This window comes from Dipodomys merriami, unplaced genomic scaffold (assembly GCF_024711535.1).
Source record: "Dipodomys merriami isolate MVZ:Mamm:240054 unplaced genomic scaffold, mDipMer1.0.p SCAF_120, whole genome shotgun sequence".
NCBI classification, from domain to species: domain Eukaryota; kingdom Metazoa; phylum Chordata; class Mammalia; order Rodentia; family Heteromyidae; genus Dipodomys; species Dipodomys merriami.
The window spans coordinates 1,592,817-1,619,900 of NW_027202494.1; the positions used below are offsets into that span (position 1 = coordinate 1,592,817).

Consider the following 27,084-nt stretch of genomic DNA (forward strand, 5'->3'; position numbering starts at 1 on the left):
CCCAGCGCCCAGCGCCCAGTACCCAGCACCCAGAGCCCTACCTTCATGGCCAGCGCGAGCAGGGCGCCCTCGGTGGGCTGCCCCATCACCGAGTTCTTCCCCACGACAGCGTTGTTAGCCACGCAGCCAGCCTGAAATGAGCACTTAGAGTGGTGGCCGTCTCTCGGGAGCTGCCACGGGCGGGGCCCACCCAGGACACGCTGGTCTGCGGGGCCCCCTTAGAGCTGGGGCTGGAGAGGGACAGTGGGGGGGCTGGAGAGGGACAGACAGTACTCCACCAAATCAGCCTCTCAGCACAGAAGCACAAGTCCTGGCTCAGGCCCGGAGCAGGGCCGGGGTGCAAAGCCGTCTGTGGGAATGTAGTGGGGGGGATGTGGGTGACGGGGGGCCCTTGAGGGGGCGGGATCTAATGAGTCCCACTTGGGGTGACCCCGCGTCCCTCCCTGCCGGCACTGGAACTGACCAGAAGGAATGCGGTGTGCGCTTGCACGGGGACGGCCCGGGGCTTGGCTCACACCGCCGTGGGGAGATGACCCCAGCTTCCCAACCATCCTGGTGGGGTACACTTGGGGGCCCCTGACCCTGGGGGATGGGCACAACCTGGAGGGGTCCCCCTGGGGACTGGGCCTCGATGACCACAGCCGGTCACCGCGCGTGGGCCCGGCCAGGGTCGCGGCCGCTGAGGGTGCCCAGGTCCCTGGAGAGAAGCCACCGCCCACGGCACTGCCCCGGGGGCCCGCTCACCTCCACCAGCCGCCCCACGGAGACGCTGGCAAACCCCTTGACCACTTCGTTGGCTGGGAGAAGACGCACGGCGCCCGCGCCGTTGTACCCGATGCCGCTGACCTGTGGGGCACGGCGCGCCTGTCACCGGGCTGCCCACGGGGCTTCCGGCGTGGCCGGTCCCCCTCGTCCCCAAAGACGCGGCCGGTACGGGAACACGTCCCTCGGGGCCAGCTGACCACCAACACCGCTGACCCACAGTGCCGTGCTCTGGGGGCCGGGGGTGACTGCGCACTAGGGTGATCCCCGGGCAGGCAGGGAGAGAATGTTCTAGAACACACTGGATGTACATTTTCTCAGAGCTGTGGCGCACATACTGAGCCTCGCAGCCACAAAGCCCCTGTCAAGATGGCACATCTGTCCCCGGGCCAGGGAAGCCACCGGCTACCACACGTCCACAGATGCCCGTGTCCATGCGCCAAGAATGGGCGCTGGTGGCTCACACCTGTCATCCTAGCTGCTCAGAAGGCTGAGGCCTGAGGATCATGGTTCAAAGCCAGCGCAGGCAGGAAAGTCCATGAGACTCTTATCTCCAATTAACTGCCCCAAAGCCAGACGTGGAGGTGTGGATCAGAGGCAGTGCCCAGGCCCTGAGTTCAAGCCCCAGTATCCACACCAAAAACAACAACAAAAAACCCAGCAGCGTGTTTACCAAGCAGACGCTGCCACGCCCCACCCGCTGCCGCTCTGCCTGGGAGACATGGCAGAGGGCTGCACGGAGTCCTTCCTGCACACCCCTCGTTGGGGGAGCGCGCACCGCGGGACCTCGCGCTGTGTGGCCGTGTGCGCTCACGCTGGGGGTCAGGGCGGCGCCCGGGGCACACGCCAGACCGCAGCCACAGAACCATGAAAAGCTAACGCTCGCAATGAGACCTAGCCCAAAGCAGCCAGAACGGAAGGGGCGCTGCAGAGGGGTGGCAAAGCCTGCTGCCATTTTGAAGCAAGGAGGCGGCCCCACAGCCCCTGGTCTCCTCCCACCATGTTCTAGAAGATTCCACGGGCCCTCAGTCGGTGGCGGGGCGCCCCGTGATCTCACACCGCGTGAACGTACAGGACTCACCTGGGCCTGCAGCCCATCGGAGGTGACCAGCTGGGTGACGGTCATTTCGTTGGCCGTCAGCGTCCCTGTCTTATCTGAGCAGATGACGTCACAGCAACCTGGCCCCGCCAGACGCGGGTGAGCAGAGTGATGGGGTGAAACACCCTGCGCTGGAAGGGCCGCAGCCCCCCGAACCGCCGTCCAGCCCGCGGAACGGCCGCAGCCCCCCGAACCTCCGTCCAGCCCGCGGAACGGCCGCAGCCCCCCGAACCTCCGTCCAGCCCGCGGAACGGCCGCAGCCCCCCGAACCGCCGTCCGGCCCGCGGGGGCCCCCTCACCCAGAGTCTCCACGATGGGCAGCTTCTTCACCATCACCCGCTTCTTGGCCATGCGCAGCACGCCCAGGACCAGCGTCACCGTGACGACGATGGGCAAGCCCTCGGGAATGGCGGCCACAGCCAGGCTGCGGGGAAAGCAGCCCCCGTGAGCCTCCCGCCACGGTGGCGCGAGCCCCGCGCCGCGCCACGCGCCTGGTCTGTGTGATCCCGTGCCGCGCCACGCGCCTGGTCTGTGCCATCCCAGCGCCCCCGCCCATTCTGTCCCCTGCGCTTGTCTCCGCAGCACCACTGCCCCACCACTCCCCCTGCAAGCCCTCTGCTCCTATCAGACAACCACACTTGAGTGTGAATTAATCTGTCATTGCCTCTGTGACTGCTATGGCCTTCTAATCTCTTCTTGGGTTTGTGTTTTGGCTGGTCCTGGGGCTTGAACTCAGAGCCTGAGCACCTTCTCTGAGCTTCTTTTTGCTCAAGGCTAGCGCTCTACCACTTGAGCCACAGCGCCACTTCCGGCTTTTTCTGTGTTGGATGCTGAGGAATTGAACCCAGGACTTTGTGCATGCGAGGCAAGCGCTCTACCACAGAGCCACACTCCCAGCTCCCTCTTCTGATTTGTTAGGGAGAGAGACTTGAGAGGACCTGAGAAGCATTACTGGGGAGGCGGAGTGATCAGGAGGATTACTGTTAGAGGCCAGTCCAGGCGAAATGTTAGTGAGACCTCATTTCAACAAGTAAGCAGGGCATCATGGTGTGTGCTTATAATTCTACTAAATGGGATGTCAAGTGTTGGTGTCCTTCTTGGCTGGGCACCGCCCAAGAAAATGCCACACACAGCCCCCTGGGTGGGTAGCAGCACAGCCAGGCCTCCGGAGACCCAGTACTTTCTAAACACAAAGCTCGGGCTTTAAACGCAGATTCTGATTTTTAAACATGGCAACAGTTCCAAAAAAACCTAATCCCCTCTGCCTCTCCCCTGTTTCCGCTCCGAGCACTGGGCCTGGGTGATGCGAGGATCGGTGAGCCCCGGCTCCAGCCCGCCCCGCGCAGGGCAGGGGCTTCCCGCGTCCGTGACCGGCAGGCAGCCTGGCCGAGGATGCTCGCGCAACCTCCTCACACGCAGGGAGACTAAGACAGCGCGGTCCGGAAGCCAGCGTGCTTTGTGACGCACTAAGGGAGGAAGCCAGATGTGAAGAAGAAGGGATACCTTAGCATCTAAAGCTTAGAATCTAAGGCGATGGCACGAGAATGTTAATATCTGAGCCGACACTCGAAAAATGATGACAGTCATGGCAGCGCATGCCTGTGATCCCAGAGGAGTGGAGCTCTGGAGGATCCGAGTTTAAGACTGGCCTGGGTGAAAAAGCGAGGGAGACTCCATCTCAACAAACAAGTCAGGCGCAGTGAGTCTAGCCTCTCATCCCAGCCACAAGACAGGTAGAGGTAAAAGGATTGAGGTCGAGGCTGGCCAGGGCAAAAAAGGAGACTCTATGTTGAAAATAAGCAGTAAAAAAAGATGCAGAGTTGAGGGTCTGGCTCAAGTGGTAGAGCACCTGTTTAAGGCGTTCAAGAACCTGCTTTCAATCCAGTACCACCAATGATAAGAATAATAACAATAAAGTAAAATAAGAAACACAAATCTAGAATCTACGAAAGATAGCATATGAATGGTAGCTTCTGTCCAGAGACAATGGGCCATTCAGGACACATTATATAAACCAAGATTACTGAATTTGGCCAAGGGGTGGCACCTGGTTTCCATGGTGATAACCAGAAAGCCTCCTTGGTTTTATGGCTGAGTTGGGTAAATATTTGCCGAGGGTTAGGACGGGTCCCCCGCAGGGCAGGGTGCCGGGGGTGGGCCCGGAGATGTTCACGGTAATACAGAATTAATCCACAACTAATAAAGATTAGAACATCCCAGGAAAGGCATGTGCTTCAATCACCATAAGGAATTAGGGGGCGGGGTGTGTGTGTGTGTGTGTGTGTGTGTGTGTGTGTGTGTGTGTGTGTGTGTGTGTGTGTGTGTGTGTGTGTGTGTGTGTGTGTGTGTGTGTGTGTGTGTGTGTGTGTGTGTGTGTGTGTGTGTGTGTGTGTGTGTGTGTGTGTGTGTGTGTGTGTGTGTGTGTGTGGCCAGTCCTGGGGCTTGCACTCCTGCCCGGGCTGGCTTTGAACCGTGATCCTCAGATCTCAGCCTCCTGAGTAGCTAGGATGACAGGCGTGAGCCACGGGCGCCGGGCTTAGGGTAAAGTGTTTTTTAAAGGACAGCTGCCTGGTATGTATTTTAGAAAATCCTCCACGAATCTGACAACGACACCCGGAAACCTGAGCCTTCGCCGGTGCCACCGCAGGGCAGGTTGATAGGAAAGGCGGACACAGTGACCAACAGCCCTGGGGTCTCAGCACAGGACCTTTCTAGAATGTGTAGCAGCGGCTCTGGACTCCTTTCTGGGGGGTTTTCCGGGCGAGCTGGCTCCCGCCCGCCGCCTCTTCCTCTCTGTGGTGCAGCATGCTGCTGGGGTGTCACAACCCCTCATTAGGGCTGTCTCCCCAAACACGTGCACTCCAAGTCCACAGCACAACTCACCCCCTGCCCCTCTCCCGCAGCAAGCTGGGGCCTGCGTCGCAATCCTTCTACCTGGGCCTCCCCTGGCAGAAGCTTAAAGATTGGGGGAAGCCTATGTGTCATCTGAAAGGGGTCGGATAGAGAGGACGCCATCATCTGTCCTGCTGAGTCCGGCCGGGTCTCCTCCTGGTGGGACTCAGTTTCATGTCAATCCCACCCCAGGGCCTTTGCACCTGTCTGGCCCTTCCTGGCACACCTTCTGCCCTTTCCTTCAGTGGCCCCTTCTCACCTCTCCGCTTCAACTATGCATAGATAAGATGCCTGTCCATGTTCGACTGGACCGAGAGACACCGAGGAGGCTGGGGAAGCCCACTTCTGGTGTGTCCCGAGTGCGATAACCCCATTGCCTAGGCTGGGCCTGGGTGGGATTAAAGGTAGGGGCCCCTCCACAGCTCACGCATGCCCCCCCTCTGCTTTGCAGCGAACGTCAGCCGCCCTGCTCCCCCTTGCCCTTCCCACACGACGTACAGAACCCCCCATGAGCCCAGAGGAATCTCGGCCCCCTCAGCTCTGCTCCGGGGGGCTCTCAGAGCACCCACGCTTGTGGTGCTCGGCGGGCGCAGAGCCAAAGCCTGGGCTGCGGCGTCTGTGGTCTGGGCAGAGGGACGGGATGGGCGGGGTGAGGCCAGCTTCTGATCGCTGGCCGGACACGCGCTCTGGGGCCTGGTTATGGGGGGACGCCGAGCCCTGCGCGCCCCGCAGCCTCTCATGCTCTCTGTGACGGGGGGGGGCGCTCTTACCTGACCCCGATGGTGAACATGCTGAGCAGCGGCTTGCCCTGCACCCAGCCCAGGAGCACGAGGAGGCCTGGAGGGAGGGAAGGTAGAGCGGTCACTGCGCCCCAGGCCGCTCCCAGGACCGCCCTCCCCGCCCGCGTCCCCAGAGCGGGTGACAGCTGCTCCTGATGTGTTCAGGTGGGCGGCTCCTCCCTTCCTCCCACCTTCCCCGCCTCCTGCCACGGGCTGACCCCGAACCCAGGCCTCACGCATGCTCAGCAGCTGCTCTACCGCTCTGGGCTCTCAGTCCTGGTGGCTGGTGCCCGTTTTCCCTGCCCCCACCCACTTCCGCCCAGGGCTCGTCATTTCCAGGCTCCCTGGTGGCACTACTTCTGGGCTGCGAAGCCACCGGCCTGCTGTTTAAAATGGCTTTCTGCCCCTTGCCCTCCTCTCTGCCCTGTGTTGTCCTGGAACCAGGATGGAAATGGGTTTTCCTGCTGCGTGGTGTCCACAGCTTGGGGAGCGTGTGAGAAGCCACCCCTCCCGGGGGGCAGCCGGGGTCCAGCGCGCGTTACCAACGCCGGTGCACCAGCCTGCCCCAGCGCCGGCAGCCGCCGTGGCTGCCGCAGAGAGAAAAGAGCCACACAGCCCACTCTCTGTTGTAGGACAGGCCTTCCAACATCTGCCCTGCAGCCAGGCTCCCAGGAGGACTGTGCCATAACCTAAGTTCTGATCTGTCTACTTGTGACCCCAGGACAAACAGGAAGTAAAGGTCTTCATCTTCCTCCTCCTCCTCCTCCTCCCCCAATCAGCTCAGCCTGCACAAACCCAGGGCCTCGTGTCTGCTCCCAGCTCTGCCCCGTGGCCCCAGGGGGAGCTTGAGTGATGGCCGGGTTGCTCTGGGATGCATCCCTGCTCCCAGAACCCAGCGGCAAGCTGCTCTGCTCACCAATGATGCCAAACGAGAAGAGGGTCAGCTGCTTGCCCAGCTGGTCCATGCTCTTCTGCAAGGGAGTCTTAGGCGTCTGCAAGGAGAGACGAGGTTAGGCCGCAGCCCGGCAGCGTGCCCCAGCCCGGCAGCGTGCCCCCGGCCTCTGCCTGGCTCTTTTCCAGACAGATGCCCTTCACTGTGCTGTAGCCTGCTCCGTCCGACAACCTCACAAGGCACAGATTCACTTCCTCCGCCCTAAAGTCCGGGCAAGTTTCTGTCGAACGCTAACCCCTTGATGAACACCTGATAACTGCCTGAAGTGGAATCTGCGTTTAGAAGGGTTGACGCATTAGCCTCGTTGCCTGCATCCTGGGGTAGACAGGGCTGTGTCACTAGTCTAGAATTATCCCAAAGCCCGGCCTACGTCGCCCCTGACTGACCTCTTCCGCCTGCATCATCCTGAACACCTCTCCAAACTGAGACCTCTCTCCGGTGCCAATCACGACCCCCTGCATTCAGAAAGAAAGGTGTGAAAGCAGGGGCGGGGGGGGGGGCGCCCAGGGCCCTGGAGCCTGGAGCCCGGCTTACCTGCCCCTTCCCGCACTGCACCAGCGTTCCCATGAAGACGATGTTGCTCAGGGTGCTGAGGTCGCCGCTGTCCGCCAGGGGGGCGTCTGTCTTGCTGCATGGCTCAGCTTCTCCCGTGAAACTGGATTCATCCACCAGGAGGTCTGTGACCTGGGGGAGCCAAGAGACCGTTGGGGTTTCCTTTTCCCCCCCGTGGATTTTAGCAGCCTGGAACGGCACCCAGAGCCCTGGTGGAGGTCCCCTGAACGAATCCAGACAGCCAGAATCAGAATCGTGGCATCCAGGGGTCAGGGAGTCAGCGAAGCACCCACATGGGCCCTCTTAGAAGACATTAGTTTCTGGATGCTGGAGGCTCATGCCTGAGATCTGAGGATTGGGATTCAAAGCTAGCCTGGGCAGAAAAGTTCACAAAAGTCTTGCCTCCAATGAGCCACTAAACAGCTGGAAGTGGAGCTGTGGCTCAAGCAGTGGAGCATCAGCCTTGAGTGGAGAAAGCTAAGAGCCAGCGCCTTAGTACCAGCACCAAACAAACAAAACTCCCAAGGTCTGTCGGATAGACTTACAATGAAAATGGAAATCAAAGCACTGAGTTCCAAACTCCAGTAAGGAAGAAATCAAGGCCCAGAGAGGCAAATCCTGTCCCAGGTCACACACTGGGGGATGGGGCGGGGCAGGATTTAAACCCCAGGGCTGCCTGCCTGCCAACATAGAGTATGATCAAGGCAGCCTATTCCCCTGTCTTACCTATTCCCCACTCAGCTGACCCAGCACGCCGCTCTTATGAAGCCATTCAATCCTTCAAATACCCCCTTGGAGTTACTACTTCCTACTTTACGGACCAAGTCAGGCACAGCTTGGAATGAAGCCAGGGCTGAAACCCAGACTAATGCTCAGCCCCAGGATCCAATCACTCACTGCTCCCTCAGCCACTTGTGCAGAGGACGCAAGTCTTCATTGGCTGCCTGCCATCCAGACCCCGCCCCTTCCCGAGAGCGTGTGCAGCGCCACCTCCTGGCTGAGCAGTGAGAAGCAGCCTGCCCTGCTTCCCTTGCAGCTTGGAGGCTTGTTGGCAGCTGCTTGTGGGGTCCTTTGCCAGAGGTGGACTCAGAAGGGCAGAGTCGGCCCTGAGGGTGGGGAGACCCTCGAGGGAGGACCCCACCTTCCCCACACTCTGCCCTGTGGTGGATCTGGAGGGGATGCTCACCTCCGTGAGTCGGATGTCGGCGGGGATCCGGTCTCCGATGGAAAGAGCCACAATGTCTCCGGGAACCAGATCTCGCGCAAGCATGCGCTGGAGCTTTCCGTCCCTGATGCTGCAGTGGAGGAGGGAAAATGGGGGGCCCCTGCTCACACCCACTTTGATGCACTTGGATAAACTGGAGCGATGATAGTAGGAATGCTGTCTTTTCTTGGCAGCCAATGCCTTGCATCTTTATAGGTTTATTGTTTTTCAGTGTATTTATTTTGGTGGTACTGGTATTTAAACTCAGGGCCTTGTGCTTGAGCTGCAGGTGCTCTGACACTTGAGCCACACTCCCATCCCTGGGTGTTACTAGTTTTTAAATTTCTATATCCTAATTCCTGTGTGGCTTTTGGGAGACTCCAAGTCTCATCTGAGAGGTGAGCTGCTGTTCTCTGCCCTACCAGTAAACAGGCTGGGCCATCAGCTTTCTAGAAGCTTCTGCAGGTCCGCCAGAGGTTCTAGGCCTCTGAATGGAGCTGCAGTAAGCTGTACTTCTGTGCTTAGAGAATGTACCACCAAGGGATGAGTGTGTGTGTGTGTGTGTGTGTGTGTGTGTGTGTGTGCATAGAACTGGCTTGGAGTCCCATCAGCGGGGTGGTCTCACATCTGAGGGGGCATGACCTGCTTCACAAGGAATAGCTACAGCCCGGGACAGCAGATGTCCCTCCAGACCCAGTGCATTCCTTCACGGCACCACATGGCGCCTCTAGATCCCCCCGTCCCCCGCTCTCTCTCCCCTCCCCCCATCCCCGTCCTCCCCATCTCCCGCCAGGAAGCTGGGGGCTGGGGGCACAGGCAGGGCAGCTCCTGAGGCAGGCGTGTGGATGTGCACTGAGGGTCAACTCCAGATCTGCACCCTGAGCTCCCTTTGACACGCGCTGTTCCCACACACGGGGGTTCCACGCCAGGCTGCCCACGCGCTATTCCACCTAATATGACACCATAGAATTAAGGGTTCATTTCACCACTAGCCCAGCCACTTTTAAGTCCTGGGTGGGCACAGGTGACCCATGAGACTGCACAACATGGGGCAGGCTACAGGATGTTTCTGGAATTCTCTATTGCACTGAACTGAAACCCTCACGCAGTATCAGTGGATACTTTCCCTTGTCTTTTTCCTTTCTTTGGTGGGAGCTGAGTGACAGCTGGGGCAGGAGATTGACAGGCTGTTCAGCCAATGCCTGGAGATCACCCTTCCCTTGACCCCACCCATGTCCTGTGCTCAGTTGCCTTTAAGGCCTTGAGCCTCCTTTTGGGACTCCAGTGTGCCCTCTGCCCCTCTCTCCTTTGGAAAATACGCCTGGGTGCACCCCGCACTGCTGGGCCTCTCCCACCGTCCACGTCCCTAGACCAGGGACCCTGACTGACATAGACACCAATGACACAGCGGAGGCCCAGAGAGGTCGAATGGCTCACTGAAGGCCACACAGCACGCTGCTGTCAGGGCCAAGACCAGGCCTTCTGACTCCCACTGAGATGTGCTTGTGAATCTACCTCTGCCAAGCATGTGCCCAACTCTGCAGCCCACCGGCTCCTCCGCGAAACCAAGAAGTCCCAGGGAGGCTCTGGCATACCAGTTACATTCCGGGGGCACCAGCTTGGTCAGCTCTTCCAGAGACTTCTCCGACCTGTACTCCTGGCAGGAAATGCACCGGACACGCTGTTTGAAAGAGGAAACCCCACACACCGCCCGCCATGCCCATGAGCTCTGGCGGGTGGGGAGGGGGTCAGGAGATACGCACCTGGACGAAGGCCACCGTGACCACAATGAGGACAGCCTGCGGGGAAGGGGGACATGAGCGCCGGCCTGGCCTGGGAGGGCGGGGAGGCCAGCGGCTGGCGGGGGGGGGGGGGGGGGGAAGGCGGGGAGGCCAGCGGCTGGTGGGGGGATGGGAGGAGGCGGGGAGGCGGGGGGGGGGGAGGCTGGGACGCCAGCGGCTGGGGGGGAGGGGGGAGGTGGGGACGCCAGCGGCTGGGGGGGAGGGGGGAGGCAGGGAGGCCAGCGGCTGGTGGGGTGGAGGCTGGGACGCCAGCGGCCAGCGGCCGGCCCACCCACCGCCTGCCTTCTCAGACTCAGCAGCACACCCTCCTCCCAAAGCAGCCGAGAAATCACACCGCGCTGTGTTACACAGCAAGCGGCTCACTGTTTTGGATTCTTCCACATAGACACACTTACATCACAGCACTGGGTAACACAAGACGTTTTTTGTGGCTGTTTTTGCCAGTCTTGGGGCTTGAACTCAGGGCCTGGGCTCTGTCTCTGAGCTGCTTTTGATCAAGGCTAGCATTCTACCACTTGAGCCACAGCGTCACTACCAGCTTTTTCTGTGTATGTGGTACTGAGGAATTGAACTCAGGGCTTCATGCATGCTAGGCAAGCACTCTACCACTGAGCCACCTTCCCAGCCAACACAGACATTTTTTTTTTTTGGCATGAGTATGTAAGTGTGTGTGTGTGTGTGTGTGTGTGTGTGTGTGTTGGTCCTAGAACTTGAACTCAGGGCCTGGGTGCTGTCCCTTAGCTTTTTGTTCAAAGGGTAGGTGTTCCACCACTTGAGCCACAGCTTCCTGTCTGGCTTTTAGATCCTGATCCTGATCTTCCAGCCTCCTGAGCAGCTGGGTGACAGTGGGCACCACCAGCACCTGGCAGCTGTGATTTGCTTTCTCAAGTGTGCCGTGTTTATCTCTGGGTCACGAGTAAGGACGGCTCCTCTTTGTAACATAACCGCACAGAGCTCAGCGTTGCCCTTCCATCCCAGGGGCATGAGAAAAGGAATTTGCTGCCACGTTTTCTGAGCCAAGGCCTAGACGCGACCTCCGTGCCCGTGGCGAGCGCAGTGCCCAAGTCAAGCCCCTGGTGCTGGAGACGAAGAGAGCAGCGGCTCATCTTTCCTGCTCGCAGCAAACCTCTTTCGTGGCACGGTCCACGGCGGTCCTGGCAGCCGCGGACGCCGGCACTCACCAGGGCGATGCTGACGGCATCCTCATACTCCTGGGTGAGGACGCTCACCAGGGCGGAGCCCAGCAGCAGCAGGATCAGGGGGTTCTTGAACTGAAAGACGGAAGACAGGGCGGCAGGGGTTAATGTCATGATGGGGGCGTGGCTTCTCGCCTGCGGGAGGCCGTGGTGCCCCCTTCCTCATGCCCTCCAGGGCTTCCAGTCAACCCTTGCCCGAGGAGGGCTCCGGGAAGACCACTCCATCCCCCAGCCTTCCTCAGACCAAAACGACACCTTTGGGGACGTTCCAAAAGAATTCCCACAGAAGGACTTTCACGTGTTAGCGTGTCGGCCCCTTCACGGCGGAGACGGAGCAGCAGCTCACATGGTAGAGAAACGAAAGAAAGCACAGATACAGTGTAGACAGCATGGAAGCAGAAATCAGAGACTCAAATAAACAAGCCACTGGGCCCCGAGCTTCCTACCAGCCAAGGCACAAAGGGAAATGTAATCAGATGTGTGATTGGTGCCTGCGTGCCGGGCACGGCTCTGTCTTTGGAGCTGGGGCTTTGTCTGTGCTCAGGGGAGGCGCAGGGCCCTGGTGCTCCGCTCACTTGCAGCCCCGGGCTCCACGCATCGCCAGTCATCCTACTCTTACACTTTGAGTGACGTAGGCTTGGCATCACCACCCTCTTCTTCTTCTGCTTCTGCTTTTGTGCTGATACCAGCGCTGGAACTCGAGGCCTGGCACTGACCCCCAGCTGGCACTCTACCACTTGGGTCCACAGCTCTCTTTGCCAGTGTTTTGGTCGTTAATTGGAGATGAATCTCATAAGTGGTACTCAATAGACACTTGGTTGAAAATGAACCATACAACTTGTGGGAAGGGATGGGAGGGAAAAACAGGAGAGAGTGAGGGAAGGGGGGACCTTGTCCAGAAAGAAATGTACTCATATGCCAGGCGCTGGTGATTACACCTATAATCCTAGCTACTCAGGAGGCTGAGATCTGAGGATCGTGGTTTGAAGCCAGCCGGGGCAGAAGAGTCCCCTCGAGACTCTCATTTCCAATAAATCACTCAAAAAAGAAAAACAAAAACAAAAAAACAAAAACAGAAATGGCGCTGTGGCTCAAAGTGGTAGTGTGCTAGCCTTGAACATTAGAGCTCAGGGACAGCACCCAGGCCCCAAGTTCAAGACCCATGGCTGAAAAAAAACCCCAATGCATTTATTATCTGACTTCTGTAACTATAACTCTTCTGTACATCACCTTTCTAATAAAAATTCAATTAAAAAAAAAAGAGTCACAGACTTTTCTTCCCCAGGCTGGCTTTGAACCTCGAGTCTCAGAGCTCAGTTTCCTGAGATCCGATCCCAGGGGTGAGGTGCCTGGCAGTTTGGTACCTTCTTGCACGTGGTTTGCCATAGTCCACCAGCCGGTCTCCAGACTGCCAAGGAGCCCCTTCCTGAGAGACCACGTCAGCCCGAGCACCCCTAGGCCCCTGGAACTAGAGGTGTTGCAGCTTGTAACAACATGGGTTCCAGGAATCTTCTGGGCTGGCCAGCACTGTGAAGCTAGGGGCCAACTCTGTGCCAAATGCGTCAATGCACAGCACTGCAGGGCACTGAGAAGCGAAGCGGGTGATGAGCTGGGCGGGGCCCGCTCGGGGAAGGGAGCTGGCCAATCAGGAAACGTTCTCCACACAGAGCCAGTAGGAAGCCTGGAGCAGTTCAGGCGCCTAGAATGGGGCCAGGAGGATGCGGAAGGCCGGGGAGTTAGCGCCTGGGCAGCTCAGACCCTCGGGTGTCTGGGAAGCGGCCCGCGGGCCTGGCCTTTCTGGCTGTCACTGGTGAAGAGCAGGGCGCTGACTTCTGGACTGGTACCATCAGCCAGAGCGATTTCTATTTCCACGTTGTCTTTCCTTTTCCTATTGGCTTCTAGACATTTGATTTGTGCACTATCCATTTGGTGCCAGGCTGGCACTTGATGCCAGTGGCTAAGGGGGTGGGGGGTCTGGAGCTAGCTGCCGGGTTCAACTCTCAGCATTGTAACTGAGTGCTAGGGGCCTTGGGGCTCGGGTTGTTGGGTAAAACACAGGATGTTCACAGGAGCCCAAATGTGAGACCCTCAAGGAATGCCTCCTCCTCCTTGTTATGCGTCCATGACAATACTTGGGGCTTTACTTGTACTTAGGAACCACTCGAGCTGGGTGCCAGTGGCTCACACCTGTAACACTAAGCTACTCAGGGAGCTGAGATCTGAGGGACCAACCCAGACAGGAAAGCTCGTGAGACTCTTATTTCCAATTACCATCCAAAACAAAGCAGAAGTGGAGCAGTGGTTCAAGTGGCAGAGCACCAGCCCTGTGAGTGGAAAAAGCTAAAGGATAGTGCCCAGGCCTTGAGTTCAAGCTCCAATACTGGCACACACACACACACACACACAGACACACACACACAGACACACACACACAGACACACACAGACACACACACACACACAGACACACACACACACAGACACACACACACACACACACACACACACACACACACACACACACACACATACACACCAGAAATTGGTTCTTGCTTTGCTCTCCAAAAGTCAGAGTGAGCTGCACATCGTCTTTTCCTGCTGTGTCTGAAACCCTGGGGAAATACATCAGGATTCCTGTACTTCACTCTCCCCCCCCTGTAAAATGGTGATTTGTGGGAGCTTTGAGTCTTGTTTACTAACTCACTTAGCACAACCCCTGGCACACTGCAAGCTGGGTCACTGATCTCAGAGTAAGCACTACAATGCACGTCCTGGCTGCCTGGTGGTTAGTCTTCTCTTCCCGCTCTTCCTGCTGGCTCAGAGCGGCCTGGGCGGGTGGGGAGGATCAGACAGTGCACCACTTCATATCTTAGGAGTTTAAGGTCACCCTGGATCAATATTTAAAGAGTCTATAGCTGTCCCACCCTTCCTAGCGTACGCTGATTAACGCACAGGACAACTATGGTCTCACCTGGTCCAGGTATTTCTTCCACACAGGCTCAGCGTTGTCAGCGATAAACTCATTCCAGCCGTGGACCCGCCGACGTTGTGTCACCGAGAACTCTGACAGTCCCTTGTCCAAATCCACCTGGAAAGAGGTGGTGGTCTCCTGTGAGTGCGCCAAGTCCAGCAACACCCAAGGACCCCGCATTGCAGACCCTACCCTGCGGCCACCTCCTGTGTCCAGAGGACAGGGGGCCTGTCCAAAGCTCCCAGCAGAGAGGGCAGAGAGAAGGCCTGTTCTGTCTGCCCCAGGACTGCCCTACAGCATGGTGCCTTCACTTCAGCAAATGCAGAAACAGGTCTCCCTCCTCTCCCTCCTCCTCCCCCTCCTCTTCCTACCCCCCCCCCCTTCATTGCGGGGCATTAGTGGCTCACACCTATAGTCCTTGCTACTCAGGAGGCTGAGATTGTAATTTGAAGGGAAATCTATGAGACTGTTCCCTCCAATTAACAGCAAAAAGCTAGATGTGGAGATGTGGCTCCAGTGGTAGAGTATCAGCCTTAAGCAAAAACGCCAAGCAAGAACACAAGGTCCTGAGTTCAAGCCCAGGAATCTCCCCAACCTGCTGCCCCCCCCCAAAAAAAAATCAGAAAGGAAAAAAAACCAAAACCATTCCCTAGTGCATAGCTGATAGGTCAAGCTCATTACATGGAGTAAGTACAGGGAAGTTCAGCATCAGTGATAGGAAAGAAATATAGCTGTTCTGGTTGTGACCTTGCTTTTGAAAGGTCAATTAGAAAGATGGACTTAGAGTGAGACGAATCACTCAGCTGATCCTAGTTTTTGCAGCAGGGAAATATAATTAATTTTCTAGGTAGGAAAAATGTCCAGGCAGGGGAAAATATATTCCCCCCTCCCCTGACACTAAATAAGCAGGGCTGCAGACAGATTTTGGATTGTTTTCCAGAGAAAATGGTCACCTTTCATTGCTAGATTTCTTATTTGCTTTCATAAAGGTGATGGTTCTGAGTGTACACTCTCTCTCTCTCTCTCTCTCTCTCTCTCTCTCACTCACTCATAAAGGTGATGGTTTCTGAGTACACATATACACACAGTATGTTTGCTTGGTTCTCTAAAGAAAATGAAGGACATAAAACCAGCACTGGCCTGTGGCCCCAGAAGGAGCTCCCTAGGAAGAACTGGTCGGAGTCTTGTGCAGGACTGGAATTCAAATCCTCGTGAACTAAGAAAATTTTGTGGGCTGAGTACCCAGTGGCTTCTTGATTGGAACTCATGGCTAGACCAGCCATGGATGGATGGATGGATGGATGGATGGATGGATGGATGGATGGATGGATGGATGGATCAGCCCTGGTTGTTCAGGTCTCTCTTTCAGAAGTGAGCAAAGCTCATAAGGAATGAATGCTGTGTGGATGTGTGTGTGCATGTGTACACGTGTGTGAAGGATGTGGGTCTTGGTCCTCCCTAGAAGTTGCAAGCACTCTACTTTTTTTGGGGGGGGGGGTCGTGGGTCTTGAACTCTGGGCCTGGGCACTGTCCCTGTGCTCTTCAGCTCAAGGCGAGAGCTCTACCACTTGAGCCACAGAGCCACTTCTGGCTTTTTGCTGGCTAATTGGAGATAAGAGTCTCAGAGACTTTCCTGCCCGGGCTGGCTTTGAACCGTGATCCTCAGATCTCAGCCTCCTGAGTAGCTAGGAAGACAGGTGTGCGCCACGGGCGCCTGGCTAGCACTCCGCTTTGAATCCTACTTTCAGCAACCATGTTGGAGGAGGATTCAGTTCTTACGCAGAAGGCTCTGGCCAAGTCCTCGTTGTGGCACTTGCACGCCTCCTTGGGGGGCAGGGCTGTGACCGCCTTCTCCTTGTCCTCGGCTTTCTGTCCCAGCTGCTTGTCGATCTGTGGAGAGCACGGGTGGCCGGTGAGCCTGAGGGGTTCGGGACTGAGGCCTCCCTCAGGTGCAACCCGCGACCTACGCCAAGGCCAAGGCCGGGACGCCTGGGTCACGCCGAGTCGTGCCAATCACGGTGCAGCTCCTCTCAAGCCAACCTCGTGAACGGAACTGGGTCTTGCAAGACCCACGGACCTATGAAGGACCCTGAGCTTTTTGTCATCCCGCTGTGGAGAGCGCCTCACCGTGGGCAATAGTGGCATGACAGCCTCCTTCCGCGAGACGGTTTAAATAACCCAAGGAAAGGGAGGGAGGCCTGGGAGCTTGAGTTTCTGTGCTGAGAGCCACAGGCCTAGAAGGAAAACCCTTGGAGTCCTTGGGAGGCCGGGACGACACGGAGGGGACCTCACAGCGAGGCCATGGCAGGTAGTGTGGCCCCGTTTCCTCGTACCCCGATACCAGGATGTGATAGCCATCTTTTCCTTTTCCAGGAGGTCACTGGCAGCTGGTAGCGACCAGCTTCTTCCAGCTAAGGCTGGAACAGACAGCCAGTTCCTCTTTCCCTTCCTGCCAGCGCGTCTGCCCTAACCCAGCGAGAGCACCAGGTGCCTCGCTGGTCTACAAGAGCCAACATTACACCCGAGTCCACGCTGTGCCTCAGTGTGCCCGCGCAGACACAGAGCAGGGACTAGCCCCGTGTACGCCAGGTCTGTCCACCCAAGGCCTGCCCACGGCCACGGTAAACGCCCAGCACGCGACGGCCCCCCTGCAGCGGTCCTAACCCACTCTGGTGCTTTGTCTACGGCACCCCCTGCGCCCCATTCCTGCGTCCCCATCCGAGGCAGGCCCGGGGCTCCCGCAGCCGTCCTTGGTCACGCCAGCTCTTTCGGGCTCTTCCTGGGTGATCACACCGCACTCAGTTTGCACACAGCATCCGGGATGACCCTGAAGAGGGCGATGAGCCTCAGGGAGCCACACACCCCCTCGGCCTCCAACAGGCAAACACACCGACCCCCACCCCACCCCGGGCCTTGCTGACGCCTGACTTGCTCCTGAGACCCCCATGTTGGACCCCCCAGGTGTAAAACACGAGTGCTGTTCGAAGCCACCAAAGTCTAGGGTTCTAGAGGCCACAGGACCGAGGCCGGCCACCGCCTGCCCCGGAAGGATCCGGCTGAGTCCACAGACCCACCCATGTGACCCCTGCACAGGACGGGGCCTCACAAAGGCTTCTCGTGTGCAACTCACATGGAGCATGCGAACAGACGGCACTCAGAGGTGCTGCGGGGGAGGTGGGGTGCAGGGCGGGAGAGGGGGTGCTGGGCGAGGCTGCTGGGAGGTCTCATGACCTGTTCCCGGAGCCCCTCTGGGACTGAGGCGGGGGCGGGGCACGTGGTTGCCATGGCAGTAGCCATGCCCCACGATGGGGGCTGGGGGGGCGTGGGGACCAGTCTGTGGCAGGGCACGGTGGAATTCACAGCACAGCCGTCCTTCCACGTTGCGACACTGCTTGTAGGTGTGGCTGAGCCCATGCCCACGCCGTGGGCACAGCTGGACCAAGCCTGGTCTGCCCGCTCTCACCAAACAACCCCGTGTGGCCCAGCTTCCCCCTGTGATCCCTGCCCTGTGCCAAGGGGCCATGCAAGCGTGTGTCTTTACAACAACAATGAGAGCAACCTCAGAAAAGCTCCCAAGCATGGGAAAATAAACAAGGATCATGTTTTCTTTCTTCTCCTTCCTTCCTTTCTTTTCTTATCTTTCAGTGCTTGTAGAAAGGAATTACCATTCGACAAATCAGATTAGGGACACAATGCCGCTTGATCCATGACACCGCTTTCTTTGGTGTGTGTACGCCAGTATTGGGCTTGAATTTAGGGCCTTAGACTCTCCCTTGGCTTTTTCACACAAGGCTGGTGCTCTACTACTTGAGCCACAGCGCCACTTCCAGATTTTTGTTGGTTAATTGGAGGTAAAAGTCTCATGGACTTTCCCGCCCTGGCTGGCTTTGACCCACAGTTCTCGGATCTCAGCCTCTGAGTAGCTGGGACTAGAGGCCTGTGCCACTGCCCAGCCTTGCCACACTCTGGATTTGTCCTGCCTGCTTTGGAATCCTACACAGGTGCTCTCGGTCTGGTGTGAAACTCCTCGGTGCTGTGATCCGTTTTCTGGATTACCATGCACAGCGAGGTATCTCACTGTACGCAGCATGCCTGTGCCGGCATGCAGGTTGCAGGCCGCTACGCACAGGCCCAGCCCCATCGAGTCCTCTGGTGGACACGGGCCTGGGACACCTGCTCCTGAGAACCTGGGGTGATCAGTTACCTGGACACTTCCACTGCTTTCCCAAGAGCTGACTCCACTAGCCAGAGCTGGAGAAGGAAAGCGGTGCAGAGAGCCCCAACTAAGTTGGTCAGTGTATGAGAGAGAGAGAGAGGAGAGAGCATGCTTTTGCTCCCTGCACAAGTCAGGGCTCTGGCGGAAGCGACCAGCCCCTGGGTCCTCAGGCCGCCTTTGCTGTCAGGAAGCCCATGGCTGAGTTCAGATAATGGGGCATCATATTGCGCCTTCTTGAGCTACAGTACAAATTGCTGGCAAAGTCTGGCGGCCGGTCTGGAGGGGGCCGGTCTGGAGGGGGCCTGGCTTCACAGGGAAGTGGGTGGACGACAGGCCAGGAGATTGGGCAACAAGAAAACACGGTGCCAGCCGCGGTGGTAAGGAACATCACAGTTGGTGGAGGAAGTGCCTGGCGTCCTGAAGCTGGGGTGGACCCCGGGCTGTTTATGGGACTGGAATCAATGACTTTCTATATTTTATGGATATAAAACTAAATATAGACTTGTACACACACATCTTCCCTTCCTCTTGAGATGGCCGTGTCCACCCAGAGCAAAGAGAACACCCAGCAACGGACTCTTGATTTCCAAATACAATTCCTTCGTAAAAAGCAGCCAGGAGCTGGGCATGGTTCGTGTCTGCGATCTCAGCTCCACGAGGAGAGTTGTCCTTCAAGGTCAGCCAGGCAAACAGTTAGCAAGATGCCAACCAAGAGCTGGGCCTCACACTAGAGGCCTGCCATCCTGGCTACCTGGGAAGCATGAAAAGGAGGATCGAGGCCCAGGCTGGCCCAGGTAAAAATACAAGATAAAGCAAAAAACGTCTTAGGGTGTAGCTCAAGTGGTAGCGTGTTTATCTAGCAAGTGTGAGGTCCTGAGTTCAAACCCCAGTATAGACAGACAGACAGACAGACAAATATAGCCACGCTGGGGTGAGGAAAGCGTGGCCTGCGGCTACTGCAGCCAGCGCCCCGGTGCAGGGCTCCAGGCCGGGCAGGCCATGCCCATGGGCCGTGTGAACTGGGGCAGGTTGGGCTCCTTTTGGACTCCCAGGAGTCTCGTGAGGCCTTCCCTGCTCCTCATGAAAGGCATGCTGGGTAATGTGAGGGAGGCTCAGCATGGTCTTTGGGCTCTATTAGGTTTTCATTTGTAGCATGAGTAATCAAAACAAAGAAGAGTACAGGCACAGAACTCCGTGCCGGGTCAAGGAGGGTATTTTTTTTTTTTTAATTAAGAAACGATTGCTTAGCCAGGTGTGGTGACTCAAGCGTGTAATCCTAGCTAGTTGGGAGGTGGAGACTGAGGCTTGTGGTCTGAGGCCAGCCCGGGCATAAAAGTTGGCAAGATTTCATCTCAACCCTGGCTGTGTTGGTGGCACAGTGGCAGGGCCTGCCACCCTCAGTGACTGGGAAGCACCCGTCGGGGGTTCAAGAACAACCGAAAAAGGGACCAGAGGCCTGTCTCAAGTGGTCGATGCCTGCCTTGTAAGCAAAAGGCCCTGAGAGTTTGTTGAAGGCTAGGTATGGTGGCTCACACCTGTAATCCCGGCCTCCAGGCCCTCCCCTCTCCTAGGGCTGGCCAGGCGACCGCAGGACCACCTCTCTCACCCAGCCCAGCTTCTTCTGGAGGAAACCCCCTGTCCAGCAGGAGGTCTTCAGGGCCACAGGTGGGCACTACACCTAGCCTTTCTCTCCACTGCCAGTCACTCCATGCCCCAGAGGCCCAAAGTCCAAGGAAGGCGGCAGCCAGAGGCCAGGATGAAGCCCTGGTGGCCCTGTCAACCCTCGGCATCAAATCCAACTTTGCTGCTCTGCGTCAGCAAGGACCCTCTCGTGGGGAGCCACCTCCTGGTCTGTGGGTGTGAGACCAGCGGGCACACAGAGATCCCGGTGCGGGAGGGCCCGGTGCCTGTCCACGCTCCACCGGCGTCATCTTCAGGGTGCTTTTATTTCACCTTGGACGCTGCGCTGTGTGGATGGAGCGTGAGGACGCAGCAGCGCACGCGCAGGTCAGAGGACGGGCAGCGTGGTTCACACGTGGGCCCACCTCTCTCTGCCCTCTGCAGCTGCGGCCATCTTTCCTTGGTGGTGGGACATGCCCAGTGGTTACCCACAGGACACAGCATCGAAGAGCAAAGCCCGCCATGACTGGCGGGGAGCCAGAGAGAGAGAGAGAGAGGAAGACAACAGAACACCCTGCTGTCCTTCAGCATTTGGTCCCACGGACCATGCAGTCAGCTTCGCAGGCGCTAACCCCGTCACCTCAAACCCTACACCCTTTCTTCCCTCCCCTTGGTCTCTCCTACCCACGGGTCTAAAATCAGTCCTTGTGTCAAGAGCCCCCGGGGGGTTGAGCAGGGGGCGGGGAGTCCCCAAGAATAGGGCCTATGTGCCACCAGCCTGCCCTGTCCGCCCACTGGCACCGCTGTGGGACCTGGGAGCAGGCTCCGACCTTCCGGCTACAATCTAGGCTCTGGCCTAACAATGCTACTTCACACACGATGCCAACCCTCCCCCCGCCCCCTCTGCCCTCCCTCATCCACCCCTGCCAGCTTTGTATGTAGGCACTGCACAGCCCTGGGGGCCCCTGGAGAAACTCCCCGCTAAATCCGATTACCGGATGGGGAGGGAGGAGAACTCAAGCTGGAAGATCTTTGGTCACTCATGGTTTCTAAGCCTGCTGAAGTGGCCATTGTGCAGCCCTGACTTAGGAGGAAGAGCCGCTGAGGGCCAGCGCTCGCCCGGATGTGACCCCTGTGGGCACCTGCTCACACCCCAACAATTACACCCCACCCAGGTGGCGGGGGTCATGTGCAGTCAGGTCTCAAGCACCCAACGGCCCAACCTCGGGCAGGCGGGTGCCGCCATGCCTCCGGCTTGACATCCAGGCGCACCGAGCACAGAGTGCAGAGAGTATGGAGGAGTCCCCTCCTGACCGTGCCCGGCGCTCATCTCGCAGGCGGGCCGTTACCAGGGCAGCGTGAAGGCCGGCGTGCCCAGCCTGCTTGCTGCCCATCTCCGGAAGCTGAGGCTTGTGATCCTAACCCAGCAAACTCCCGACCCGTGTAAGTGTCATTCTGCCCACGCACGTGGGCCTGAGCACTCGCCAATAGCAGAACGAAAGGAGTCCCAGCCCGGAGCCTGGTGGCTCACAGCTGTCATTCTAAGCTACCCAGGAGCCCGAGATTGGGAAGACCATGGTTTAGTTCAAGGGACTTCATCTCACTGGAAGAAGCTGGGTGTGGTGTGTGCACCTGTCATCCCAGCTATAGGAAGTCTAAAGTAGGTGGATCACAGTTCAGGCCCACGCAGAAAGCAAGATCCTATCTCAAAAAATAACCAATGTGAAAATAAAAAGGGCAGGAGGCATGGTTCAGCAGTAAAGCACCTGCCTAGCACACAGCAAGTTCAGAGTTCAAACCCTAATGCCACTGGGGGGGGGGGGGAGTCTGAATAAAGACCAGCACCTAAGAGAAACACCAACAAAAAGACAACTGTGGAGCAGACTACGTGCAGAGCAGCTGCAAGCTTTTCTCCGTGAATCACTGAATTTAGGAAAATGCGTCTTTCCATTTCTGAGGATGGTGGTCTCTGACATGGCCTCAATCTTCCATCCTCGCTCTGGGATAGCCTCCCGGGGAGGGTGGACTGTCCCCAGACTGGCTTCAAAAGGCCGAGTGAGACAGGAATGCTGACACATCGAGCGCCAACAAGGAAATGGGCTGCGAACGACCGACGGGGGCTGGGAAGTGCCTGGGGCCCTCCATGGCCCCAGAGGGCCCGGACGGAGGTGAGGGCCCCGACCCCCAGCCCCAGGCCACCCTGGGAACCAGGAGCTCCTCGAAGCCACCCCAGATTTCAACCCACGGGGCCAGAGATACGATTACAAGCGGCGCGGTTCTAGAGTCGCCTGTGGCACTGAATAGATAACCGGACTAACAGATCGAATCTGGACTGAATATTGACAATCACATCAGAAGAAAGGCGTTACCTCACGCTCTGCTATTGTATTATAGATTTATTTTATAGTCGAGTAATAAACACACAGCGATTTTGTTGCAGTGAAAATCTTATCGCTTTTGTGCCTACACTGAGATCTCACTTGGCTAGAAATAATTTTAGTCAATACAGGGGGTTGTAAGCTAATGTTTTTGGCCACCTCTGAGGGTCGAACCCAGGGCCTTGTACCTATCAGGCAAGTGTCCACCACTGGAGCTATGCCTCCAGCCCTGCTGTTTGTATTTTGTTTTTCAGACAGTTTCACTAACTTTGCCGGAGCTAGCCTTGAACTTGTGAACCTACTGCTTCTGCTTCCTAAGTCATAGGGATTACAGGCCTGTGCTACCATGCCCAGCTTGCAATCCATTTCTTTAAGTAGTCCACACGTGGCTGGGTCTAAAGGTTCAAGCCTATAATCTTTTTGTTGTTGTTGTTGTTGTTATGGGTCTTAAACTCTGGGCCTGGGCGCTGTCTCTCAGCTCTTCAGCTCAAGGCAAGCGCTCTACCACTTGAGCCAAGGCACCACTTTCAGTTTTCTGGGGGTTCATTGGAGATAAGAGTCTCATGGACTTTCCTGCCCAGGCTGGCTTTGAACTATGATCCTCAGATCTCAGCCTCCTGAGTAGCTAGGATGACAGGCTTGAGCCACCGGCACCTGGCACAAGCCTACAATCTCAGTTACACAGGAGACAAAGATCAACCAAGAAGACCATGGTTCAAGGCCAGCTCAAGCAGGAAGTCTTCCAGATCCCATCTCAGTTAATAAAGCTGGGTACAGTATTGCACACTTGACATCCCAGTTACCAGGGAAGTGTAAATAGGAGGACTGCAGTCCAGGCGGGCCCAGGCAGTAGATCACCAAAAAGGCAAGTCTGACAGTGACTGTGATTGCTTTTTATAGAGCTTCCAGGGCCTCACACAGCTGTGAATAAACTAACGGCGATCATTTCCAGCCTTCAAAGCTTCCCGGGGTCCCTGTGGCTGGAGGGTTAGGTGGCCATCTGTGCAGCCTGGTCCTTCTCCCACCAGCCCACCTCATCCTGCCAGCCCTGGAACTGCCTGGAACCTGCACAGATCCCTCCTCATCTTTCCACTCCTGTTCATCTAAGCATCAGCGTGATTGGCGCCTGGGGCAGGGAGTGGGCGTGGCTCTGTCAGCAGGCACCCACGGCCGGCTCGGTCCATCTGTTGGGATGGGGTCTGGCTCTGAGGAGGCAGGGAGCATGGCAGCTTCCCAGAGTGCAGCAGGTGTCTGGAAGCAGGACTTCCCTTTTCCCTGTAGCCATTCCCTTCCTGCGAGCTCAGGGTAGCAGAGAGGAAATTTTTCCAATGAGAAAATGAAGGGTCTCTCCAACACCTTTCTTTTCATTAGCCTGGGATGTGGCTGGAGCGGGGTGGGGGTGGGGTTCACTTCAGTCTAGTCTCTGCTCAGTCCAGTCCCTCTGCTTGTCTATCCGTCTCCATGAGGGGAGTGGATCAGAATTAGACCTCTCGCTTTCTCTGCTGATGGTTGGCCCCCCTTCACACTTGTGTGCTCACAGCCTGGCAATACTGGGTGCAGTCAGTGCCAGTGCCAGGAAAGACCAAAAGTGGGCCTAGTCAGGAGGCTCCCTGTCCACCTCCTGACTCAGTGATGCTTGCCTGGAGGCTGAAGGACAGGGAGACAACCCAGGAATACTTCCCAGCACACCTGGCCAGCTGGGCGAAGCTGGGGGGCGCAGAGGCCAGGCCAGGGCGTGACCTACGCCAAGTGCTCATGAGCCAGGACGGTGGTGGGAACCGTCACTTTAGCAAATATGCCTTCTTTCCTGACTTGGAGAGTTCTAATCAGGAAGGCAGGCAGCGTGGTGGAGGCGGGGCCTCTCCTGATCTCCTCCCTCACCTCCTGCTTGTTTGGCTTTGCTGGGGTCAGGGAGCAGGCCTCCAGCATGCTAAGGACTTGTTCTCCCCCACCCCCAGGTGTGACCTGCCATGGCCCAGGCCGCCTTTGTAGACAGCACACCTTGTCTGTCTTTCAGCTGGCCATGGCTATGGCTGCTGCATCAACAACCTGAAGCGGAAGGCTGTGCGGGGCCCCAGCCTCTGGGCCAGGCCAGGTTATCAGGTAGCGGCTTGCCCGTCTGTGACTGAGAACACCTGGCTCTGCGGCCAGCTGGGGACCGTCCCCGGCGAGGCGGAGGACCTGGCTGACCGTGGAGGGTCCTCCCAAGCCGCTCCGGAGGACAGAAATCCCCCGGCTGGCGCGGATCCTCCCCAGCGTCCCCACGAGGATCCCTGCACACCTGGACAACATCTGGAGACCTGATCATGGCCAGGGACCCTTCAGGGGCCCTTGGAAGATACCCAGCCCGATGCCAACATCGGAAAAAGGAGGGAAAGCAAAAAGTGATGAAGCAAAGGCAGCCCGTGTTCACAGACAACTTCACACCCGCTTCCGACCACACGGGGACAGGAAGGGCTCGGCCGCCGGGTCCCGGCAACGCTGACTGCAGCTCATGATCACAGGAAACACGATGTCCACTCTACAACCCCTGCCGTGACCCCATCTGAACTCACACCATCCTGAGGTATAAAATTCTCCTTGCAACTGAAAAACGTATCTAAGAATCTTGCCACCAGTGTTGACTACTGGCCAGCTCTGGGCGGAAAAGATGAAAACCTGAAGCGGTTCTCAGCCGATTGTTTCTCATTAACAAGCGTGTGTAGGCGGGAGGTTTCCCTCCATTGGCTGAGGGGCCACAGCTGGGGCTGACCGACTTCTGGGGCTGAGCCGCAGCCGGGCTCAGTGTGTTCCCGCTGTCTCTGAGGATGGGTGGATGGACGGACTCGGGGCTCCTCTCAGCTCTACGGTGTCCCCAGACCGAGTGGGGGAGACCCCGGTGGGTCACCACCCTCCCTGCTTCCCCAGCTGCTCTGAAGCAGGCCCAGGAAGGACAGGGGCCTAAGTAACAGCAGAGTCCACGGGTTCCCCAAGACACTCGGGGTCCTCTGTCCCGCTGGCTTATGTTAGAAGGTCCCCTGGGGGTCAAAGTCAACGGCAGCTTGGAGAGGTTTGTAAAGCTGCATAAGAGCAGCAGGCCGGGCACACCTGCTGCCTCCTGGCTCTCATTAGGCGATAAGCACTGGGAACTTAGTTTTTTCCTTTTAACATACTCTAATTTTCTTTCTCTCCTCCAATTCCAGTAGCGTTTAAAATCTGGCCACTCAGGATTTCAATTGCCCTGGAGTCAGAGCAACCTAGATGAGTTTCCTTGCTGGCTGCGTGAACCTCAGGGCCCCAGGTAACTCTCTGCCTCAGTTTCTCCTCCGCAGCGTGGGCTGTGTGGGAGGGCTAATTGTTGAGCCAGACGCAGCCCACCGCCAGCTTCCAGTGACCGCCAGCGGCTGTCAGAGCCGGGGGAGGAGGGGTAAGCCAGGTCAGAGCGGGGTGCCCAGCCCCACACGCAGGCCTGGGGTGAAGGAGAGGTTGCCCGCCCCCCTACAGCCCGGGCCAGGACCCCCAGACTCACCAGGGCCTCCTCCTCGTCCCTCTCCAGAGCCTCGTACCGGTGGCCCTGGCCTGGGAGGCTGAGCTTCTGCAGGAATCTGAAGCGTCTGGCCACCATGGCTGGGCGCCCAGGTGTCTCCACCGCTGCTGCCCCACGGTGTCCGGTGTCTGTGTTCCAAGTGTGGCGCCGGGAGCCTCCCGGGCCACCTGGTTACCAGGTAGTGTGCACCTGCCCACCCAGCCCAGGCCCCGCCCCTCTGAGGACCTGGGGCAGAGGCAGCCCAAGGGAGTGGCCTAGATAAGTTGTAACAATCCCCCAGGCTGCGGGGGGCCGGGGCCGGGCCGGGCCAGGGCTGCTGGGAGCCATTGCTTGTTCAGACCCCGCTTCCAGACCTATTCCTATCTGAGACAGGGGCTGGGGGGGGGGGAGGGGCGGGATGGTCAACTAATGGCTGCCCACTCATGTCTGCTGCCGTGTGGCTCTGGACAGGTTGCCAAGGCCAGGATCTCACCCACAAGGGCCTGGCAGTGAACCCAGGGTTTGAGGGTGGCACAGGGTGGTGGTGGGTGATCCGGAGCCCCTGGCTCTCTCCAGCAGGGTGGGAGGCCTCGGGTGCCTTTGGTTTCCCCCCGGGGCCTGGGGTTAAGGTCCTGGGGGATAGAGCCTCCTTCCTGGGAAAGGCGGGCCCCTGTGCCGGGGGTGGGGCTGCAGCCCCGCTCACAAGCTCGCAGGACAGGTGCGGCCAAGCAGCACCAGGTCCTTCCGCTTCTCCAGGCAGTCCCACCCAGGCCTGGCCCGCTGAGCCTCCCCCAACCCCGCCTCCCGGCCTCCTCCCCAGGGAAGGTACTTTGGACTGCAGAAGACCTTCTGTGTTTGTCTGTGTTCTTGAAGGGCCCCCCTTTGAGCAAATATTTGTCACATTCCTCACCAGCTCCCCACGGGCAGGCGGCCACCCCAGCCCTGCTCATCCTGACCCGGGGCCCTTCCTGTCTCCCCTGCCTCCTCCCTTCTCAACCACGCCAACCTCCGCGTGGTCCCCACCCACCAGTCCCAACAAAGTTGGCAGAGGCCAGGGAGAGAGCCGAGCCCAGAAGTGTGCTTTCAGCCGTCCCTTTATTTAATTTTAGTTTTTGGCTGGTGCTGGAGCTTGAACTCAGGGCTGGGATGTGGTCCCT

The 27,084-nt window shown here is 57.9% G+C and overlaps 1 protein-coding gene across 1 annotated transcript in view; it reads right to left on the minus strand.

The window, feature by feature from the left end:
* Positions 1-26,077, minus strand: part of LOC138823492 (calcium-transporting ATPase type 2C member 2-like) — a 35,476-nt gene extending 9,399 nt beyond the window's left edge. The window contains exons 1-15 of the mRNA XM_070016853.1: positions 25,931-26,077; positions 15,988-16,098; positions 14,209-14,325; positions 11,224-11,313; positions 10,004-10,039; positions 9,836-9,897; positions 8,223-8,331; positions 7,019-7,168; positions 6,871-6,939; positions 6,449-6,524; positions 5,524-5,590; positions 2,161-2,285; positions 1,844-1,941; positions 745-846; positions 42-131 (exon numbers count right to left, since the gene is read on the minus strand). Of these exons, the coding sequence (XP_069872954.1) occupies positions 42-131; positions 745-846; positions 1,844-1,941; positions 2,161-2,285; positions 5,524-5,590; positions 6,449-6,524; positions 6,871-6,939; positions 7,019-7,168; positions 8,223-8,331; positions 9,836-9,897; positions 10,004-10,039; positions 11,224-11,313; positions 14,209-14,325; positions 15,988-16,098; positions 25,931-26,026 (1,398 nt within the window). The 5' untranslated portion in view covers positions 26,027-26,077. The remainder of the gene's footprint in view (positions 1-41; positions 132-744; positions 847-1,843; positions 1,942-2,160; positions 2,286-5,523; positions 5,591-6,448; positions 6,525-6,870; positions 6,940-7,018; positions 7,169-8,222; positions 8,332-9,835; positions 9,898-10,003; positions 10,040-11,223; positions 11,314-14,208; positions 14,326-15,987; positions 16,099-25,930) is intronic.
* Between the last annotated feature and the right edge of the window lie 1,007 nt (positions 26,078-27,084).